The sequence below is a fragment of the Ipomoea triloba genome, chromosome 14, assembly GCF_003576645.1.
Source record: "Ipomoea triloba cultivar NCNSP0323 chromosome 14, ASM357664v1".
NCBI classification, from domain to species: domain Eukaryota; kingdom Viridiplantae; phylum Streptophyta; class Magnoliopsida; order Solanales; family Convolvulaceae; genus Ipomoea; species Ipomoea triloba.
The window spans coordinates 20,785,832-20,794,111 of NC_044929.1; the positions used below are offsets into that span (position 1 = coordinate 20,785,832).

At 35.2% G+C, this 8,280-nt stretch overlaps 1 protein-coding gene across 2 annotated transcripts; it reads right to left on the reverse strand.

Moving 5' to 3' along the window:
• Positions 1-726: 726 nt before the first annotated feature.
• LOC116005044 (vacuolar cation/proton exchanger 3-like) lies at positions 727-4,850 on the reverse strand. 2 transcript variants are annotated; one of them, XM_031245270.1, is made up of 12 exons: positions 4,712-4,850; positions 4,177-4,512; positions 4,009-4,076; positions 3,861-3,889; positions 3,585-3,781; positions 3,285-3,497; positions 2,466-2,588; positions 2,145-2,261; positions 1,931-1,984; positions 1,715-1,831; positions 1,291-1,381; positions 727-1,165 (listed from the first exon to the last, which is right to left on the reverse strand). In XM_031245270.1, exons 2-12 carry the CDS (start codon positions 4,465-4,467, stop codon positions 1,122-1,124), a joined length of 1,344 nt encoding a protein of 447 aa, XP_031101130.1. In that variant the 5' UTR covers positions 4,468-4,512; positions 4,712-4,850; the 3' UTR covers positions 727-1,121. The 2 variants fall into 2 exon arrangements, with proteins under 2 accessions (XP_031101130.1, XP_031101129.1); XM_031245269.1 differs by having other exon boundaries at positions 4,177-4,826.
• Between the last annotated feature and the right edge of the window lie 3,430 nt (positions 4,851-8,280).

Here is an 8,280-nt window from a genome sequence, read left to right on the forward strand (position 1 = left end):
TATATATATATATATATATATATCTTACTTCTCTTACTTATGTAAATAAATTTAAATATATATAAATATAGTAATAAAATTAACAAGGCCGACTTGGGCCAGTTAACTCGGCCAAATTCGGTCCAGTTGACCGCCAACTCGACTTAGTCGGTTGAGTTAGGCGCTAGGCGGCCGGCCACCTAGACGAACGCCTAGGGAGCAATTTGCCTCGGTTTAAGAGTGCTTAGACGGAAATTTTTGCAACAGTAAAATAAACAAATGAAAAAAATCAATTTAATTGACGTAAATAATCGTGCACTCTCTACAAATTTAGGAGCGGTTCATAACACCTATGTACTGATAAAAAACAGCAAATGAATAACAAAAATTCCTTTACTAAAGCATCACATCATATCATCAAAAGAAATATGCCCCCTGGTTCCATCCATCAGCCAATTTAAAAAAATTTCTAAACAATAATAATGGGTTCAAGTTGGCACCATTATACTTGTTTTCTGTCTTTTTCTTCTTTTATTTTTAACCCAAAAAACTCAATCACTGTTCCGAATGTATATTATATAAGCACAATTCATTACACAAAATTATATAATATAAAATTACACTTATATAATAATTATATTACAACGACTTTATTTGACGAACTCAACCAACAAATTATTAAATTCAAAACGATTTGAAAAGCATTCCATTTCAACTCCAACAATCAAGGAAAAAGAGAGTAGGAAATTAAAACCCATTCCAACAACATATATATAGAAATTGGAAAGTTTATTAATTATGACATGACATATACAAATACAACAAATCACTCTAAATACCAAATCAAATTTTGACAATTATATTAAATAGAAACCAAGCTAAGGAGTAGACCGAGACTCCAATCTTCTTCTCTTTATTTATTTGGTTCCTCCATTGCTATATGTTGTTGCTGCCGCCGCCATTTTTATGGGAAAATTCAAGAAAATATAACGCATGCATGCATGCAGCCCTGCCATTAATGCGTCAAACTAACATTCCTTTAAAATTAACAACTTTTTTTGAATCAACAAATGCTCTGGTAAAAGGCTTTGTTTAAGCTCCAGTTTTACTTCAGATCAGTTGGGGAGAAGAGATGGAGACAGTTAGGCGGTCTTCACTCCGGTCGGTTTGCTTCCCGGGTCTTGGCCTGAGAGAGAAAACATGGACCGGGTTACTAAAGAATGTGTTCAGTTTCAGCTAAAAGTTTATACAGTGTGATGAATGTGTTCAGTTTCAGCTAAAAGTTTATGCGGATTGTGGTAAGTAACTTACCGACGGGAAGTTTATGGAGGAAGAAGCAGGCGGCAATGGCGCAGTAGGAAAGGCACAGAATCACTCCTTTCATGTAGTGTGAGGTTCCATCCTGCATTACATATGTTAGGCCCCGAATTTTTGTGATTTTAGCTGATAAATAATCACAAAGAAGTCAACTAGCCTAGGTTACACATAGTTGATTGACTTAAACCAAGAAGGTCAATAGACTGTTTCCACTGAAAATCAAACTTAAAACCTTGTGGTTATCAAGTTTACAGTCTGACTAACTTAGTTGTTTGTGGTTATCAAGTTTACAGTCTGACTAACTTAGCTGAGACATAGTTGTTTGTGGTTATCAAGTTTACAGTCTGACTAACTTAGCTGAGACAGACAGACCGACAGCAGAGAATTTTGGTGTTGTGTCTGAGATGAGTGAAGGTACCTGCAAGGTGAATGCAGTTAGGATGATTGAGATTACAAGAGAACCCGTTTCCAGAAGGCTGAAATCCAGATCCATCCTCGTGCCCATTATCCACCCCACAAGAACACACAATGGAACCTGGAAAAACCCCGGGATTTCATATGTTTAAGATAGTGTTCTGTCTCAACTAAAACGTTAAACCGATACAATTTCAAGGTAAAGGTTCGATGTTCCTACCACGAACATCAAAATTTGAGAAGCAGACCCCAGAGCAACACCCAAAGAAATGTCCTGCACATATAACATCATTCGGTACACCATTCATTAACCAATTTATGTTAATTCCCACAATGTTCAAACATCCTCAGAGCCTCGAGATAGCTTCTGTTTTAGCAGATATTCAAATTAAAGCTCGAAACTTCATGGACAATTCGATTTTCTTTAAACTCACCAACTTGTTCTTGAAAGCAAAGATGATTGACCCAGCATGCTCTGCCGCATTCCCAACAATGGGCAGCAAAATTAAGCTGATAAAGCTCACTGACAGTCCCCACGAATCCGAGGCAGCCTGATTTTTCGAATAGATTGACAAGAGATTCAAGATTCACAGGCAATTCAATTTCGTCTATAACAACAATGCCATTAATGGAGTATTGACTACTAATCCACACAACGAAAGTACAGACAAACAGACCATTAATGGAGCATTGGACTAGTAATCCATGCAACCAAAGTACAGACAAACAGACGATGTAAACGCGTTGACATATACCTCAATTGTGCCAACCACGTACTCAGATAGCAACGCGATGGTGATTGTCATGGCAATCAACCAGACAAATGCACTCCAGAATCCAATTACAGCCTCATCTTCAGATAGCTTATCCCCTTCCTCCTATTATTTATCATTATCATCTAGTTTAGTCAGACAAGTGAACAAAACTGGGAAATGATAAAACCAAAAGAGATATGAATTCAGTGTATAATATATAAAATCTAAACGTGTAATCTCATTATTAGTTTAACGGAATTCTTCAAGTGCATAATGCAAATGTGTCAACATCAGGTTGGATGGACTTTACACTGATATGACATTATCAATATCCCCAGTCATCACTCTTTTACTGTTCTGCTTTTGGCTATCTTTTTCCTTTTCCTTTCACACTGATTTGACTATATTGCTATGCAAAATTGAAAATCCCTTTTACAGCTAAAAAATATCCCACAATTTATCTCTCCACCCTCGCTCCACTCTTTGATTTACGAGAAAGCTCTTAGTCGCTCTGAATACAGAGCCATAAACAGCTCTCTCAAAAAAGAACTTAGAACCTTGTAATTACTAAGTCAACTGCTCGGCTGAGTAACACCCTCAGCACGAGAAAACTCTTAGTCGCTCTGAATACAGAGCGATAAACAGCTCTCTCAAAAAGAACAACCTTGTAATTACTAATTACTAAGTCAACTGCTCGGCTGAGTAACACCCTCAGCACTTAAGAGTAGTGGTGAAGTGGGGAAGTCTACATTCTTGTGATTTCGAGATTGGAGTACAATTCTTACAGGGAGACTCGGGATTGGGGTTTGGAATGATTACCTCTGGAGCCTCAAAGAACTGTCGGTGAGTTTTGAGCTGGAAGAAGAGGTAAGCAATGTAAGCCACAAACATGAAAATGCTGCTAACTCTGGACAGCCACAGCACTGAAGTGGCAGCATAATCCCCAGCCTCAAAAGAGTATCTAAACATCAATGGCAGCATGAGGCACAGCAATCCCAGCAACAACAGAAATGCATTCACATCTGCCTGTTTCTGCTCATTCCCCAAACCAAACAACAACAACAACATCACAACACATCCAAAATGCCACTCAACTTATATCACATATATATATCTTACTCTGTCAAATCTCTGCTCCTTCTTGATATTGGCCAATCCCCCACAGAAAAGAGAGCTTCCAAGAACAAGGAGAAGGTTGGAGAGAATGGACCCCAAGAGGGAGTATTTCACCACATGAATCTTTCTCTGATGAAGAGCAAGCAATGCTATAATCAGCTCTGTCGCATTCCCACATGTTGCATTCAGCAATCCTCCCACTGCATCAAAGGATCAGATTATCACAACATTATCCTTAAATTCTTGAAGAAATCAAAGTTCGGTCTTGAGGATTTTCACCTGTTGGACCAGTGTAATTCGCAATTTGCCTTAATTCCCAGATATCAGACAGACAAAAAAAGCAGAAACAAAAAAAGAATTTGTGTCAGAGGTTTGTTTGTCGGGAATGATATAAATTATAAAATTTAAATTAATTTCATAAGCTTACTCGGTCAAGAAGCTGACTCTTTCAGCAAGCGGTGCTAAACCCAGTAAACTCAATGCAAAAATCCACGGCTAGGGTAGAACAACAAATTCAAACCAAATTAATCCCAAAATTAAAAATTTAAAAAAGCTGTGATCTTTAGAAGAAATTCATTGAAAAAATTTCACTTACTCTTCCAAAACTATAGAACTGGGCAAGAACGGCCAAAGGGATGGCCGGAAAAAGCACACAGAGCTTGGTTCCAAGAATCACTTCCTGGAGATTAGCCAAGAAATCCCGGAGAACCCGAAATCGGACCCGGGAAACAAGCTCCGGGTCCGATTTCTTCCTCACCATTGACGAAGACAAGCTGTGAGCCGTCCTACAAGAAGCGCCGGCGCCGGCGGGATGCTCCTCCACCTCCGCCTTCGTTGACCCCCACCCCCCATTCTCCAAATCCAACTTCCCCTCGAAAGAACCCATTCCCAACAACAACAATGGGAGCTTCAATTCGCACCCAAAAACTATCTGCAAACCAGCGGGGAGAATAATTGAAGAAGACGGTGATGAGTAGAAGGGAAAAGTTGCAGTACTATAACGTATATATGTATAGAACAACAAGTGTTGCGTTGCGGTGCGGTGTGGGGGTGAGAAAAATCGAAACTTCCCGGAACTTTCAACCGATTTTGTTGCTATATATCTGCAATTTTGCATGAACACCACGTACCTACAGAGCAGAGATATAGGTGTCTACAATCCCAGAAGTATAAATCTGTTGTGTTTAACCCACTGTTTTATGTTTATGAGCTGTAGATTTTTTATTCACTTTTTTTCTTGATCGGTTAAAGTGTGGCCACAGATATCGGTGGTCGCAATAATATATATTCTCTGTTCCTCATCTTTTGTGTTTAGTATATAGACAGAGTACTGTAGAATGTATATACTTCTTGGCTTTCTTCCCTTCATTTTTTTTAGGTATTTATAGCTTGTTAATACTTACACAAACAAACAAAGAAGATTAATAGATAATTTCTAGGTTTTCAAAAAAGAAAATTGATAATTTCTATAAAAAAAAAATGAATTTAGAAGGTTATGATTAGTAGGTCAATTATTTGATCTACTTGATTGAAGACATGTAATATTTTTTATATGTCCTTATCAAGACTATAGACCATAAATATGTAATAATTTTTAACAAAAATGTAGTATGATGTGGTTAATACAGTCGTTCACACAAATGTATATAAATAATAGGTTGGATCATGTGCTTGTTGATTTAAGTTATCTCGGGAAAATGTGATAAAGGGCTAGAGAATCCCGAACTTGATGTAGGTGTGTGGAATTGAAAATGTTAAAAGTATGTCCACTCCTCTAGCATTTACAAGGCGTTTGGTTGGAAGTAGGGAATTAGGGGGGAAAAGAATTGTAATTCGGTAGAATTGAAATTCAATGAATAAAATATGAATTGAAGTTACAGTGTTTGGTATGCAAGAATAAGAGTACATGGAATTGAAATGTAAGAAGCGACAAAATGACTAAAATGCCCTTTTGTTGTAGTAGTAATAATACTAATAATAATTCTTTTAATGATAATAATAATAATAATAATAAGTATACTAATAATAATACTAATTCCTTCAAAAATAATAATAATAATAAGTATAATAATAATAATTCTTTTAAAAAAGAATAATAATAATAATAATACTTTTTTTAAATTAAAAAAAAAAAAAGACAAAGGGTATGGGATATGGGCAAAATTGTCTTTACACCAACACAATTGCCCCTCCTCTCCACCGAATTGCAATTCCCTCCAACCAAACAATGTAGTTTGGGAATTCATTAAATTGCAATTCATCTCAAACTACACTCAACCAAACAGGCCATTAATGCAGTATTTATAGGAGAGTAAAGGGAACACATACCGGATGCTTGGCATGCGCAACACGTATGGCCCATGCACGAGGGAAGGTCGAAAGCTCTGCTGATTCCTCCATGTGTACTAAGGTTTCCTGACGCCCACGCTCCTGTTGCGATCTAGGTTTGACTAAGGGAATAAAGCTCAGTTTTCTAAGTGGAAAAGGTCATGTGGTTCATCTTGACCTAAGATGGTCAGGCCGAACCAGAAGGCAGAAAAATACTGCTACTGACTAAGCCCTTGCTCAGTCCTTTAAACCAAGTTTTGGTAAGGTCAGTAAATGGTCGTGAATAATTCTTCTTGACAATCGGCCCCAATACCGAGCCGGTATGCAATTTGTAAAGTAAGCAAAGCCGAGAAGTATTCCCTATCATAATACATTAGAATTTATTATTATTTTTTTTTAAAAAATATTATACTAGCTTACATAAGATAGTTTTACACCATGCTAACCAATTCACATAAGGACATTTTAAATATTTTTAATTGGTTGCTTCAAAAATAAAAAATATTTTGAATTGGAGTTGATCAATCTAATAAAATCGATGTTGAAAAGTGATCAATCTATTAACTCAGGGCTAATAAAAGTGAAAATGTTACTATAGTAAAATAAGCAAAAGTGGAATTAAGATAGGAAGATATAAAAAAAAAAAAATGCAGCGAAACGTGTTGGCATGATTATTATTTTTTATTTCTTTTTGTTCACACTTGTATTGCCATGTGGGGGTTGGTAAAAATTCAAAAAGAAAAAGAAAAACAAGAAGATAATCTTCTATATACACATAATCAATCCATCACACATTAGATAATGGCAAAAACTTGTGTGAGACCGTCTCACAATGAGACGGGTCGGGTCAAGATGCAAATGTAACACTTATATGCGCAAATGACATACTTATATGTTCAATTGTAATACTAATCAGAAAATAAAACTTTTGTTACTTATTAGGGTAAATGTAATACTTTTAAGGAAAATACAATACTTTTATATTTCAATTTAAAAGTATTACATTTTTCCTCAAAAGTATTATATTTGCCCTTATAAGTGAGAGGTACTTGTCAACATTACTTATTATGAAAAATGTATTACTTTTTCTCTTATAAGTAACAAAAATTGTATTTTTGATTAGTGTTATATTTGAGCATATAAGTGTGAGATTTGCACATATAAGTATGACATTTGCATGGTGCTTTGACCCGACCCGACCCGTCTCACGAATAAGGATCCGTGAGACGGTCTCACACAAGTGTGACCCTTAGATAATATATTTTTTTGGTGACATGTTACTCATCACATATATAGTGCAGTTAAACACTTAAACCAAATTTTATATTAATAAATACATTTATTTTAACCAAAAAAAATTGTAAACTTAATGTGAAATTGATGCTATGTAAATTGTTAAAAATGTAAGCAAATTAAGGTAATGGTGCAGAGTTTTTTGCATTTTTAGTCCCACGACTATAGTGGCACTTCCAGGATTCATCCACGACTTTCAAATTTTGTAATTTTGGTCCATGACTATTGTTTTTGTTGCAAAAATGGTCCTTCCGGCGCCGGAAAACAAAAACCGGCGGATTTTCCGGCAATTTTTTACCGGAAAACAAATCGACATATTTTCCGTCAATTCCTCGCCTAAAAAGAATTCTCCTTTCAAATAGGATTAAATTTGACATTTCTAAACAATTAATTTAAGTTAAAACAAATTCATTTCTAAAAACATATGTAGTCAATTTAATTTTTTTTTGATAAACTAATTAAAGTTAAAACTAATTCATTTTTAAAAGCATACGTAGCCAAGTTAATCTTATTAAAATTAAATATAAATTCAAAATTATTTTTACTTTTTGGTTTAAATTTAAATTATACTTACTTTTTATCCAATTAAGTACAAATTCAAAATTATTAATACAAATTCAAGATCAAACTAAAAAGTAAAAATAATATTTGAATAATTTTGCCCAGTAGTAACATCTGCCAACACAAAAGGAAATTTTAAGAAATGTCAATTTTGAATAAAAAGTAAACTAAATTAAGTTTTTAGAAATGTCAATTTTAATCCTACTTGAAAGGGGAATTTTTTTCCGGAAAGAATTTGACGGAAAATATGTCGATTTTTATTTTCGGCGAAAAATTGCCGGAAAATCCGCCGGTTTTTATTTTCCGGTGCCGGAAGGACAATTTTTGCAACAAAAACAATAGTCATGGACCAAAATTGCAAAGTTTGAAAGTCGTGGACCAATCCTGCAAGTGCCACTATAATCGTGGGACTAAAAATGAAAAAAAAAAAAAAAAACTCTAATGGTGCATGAAGTCAAGTTTTGGGGTGCTTGTATAAATAAGGGAGCCTAGAGTGATCTATACTCCCATAATGCAC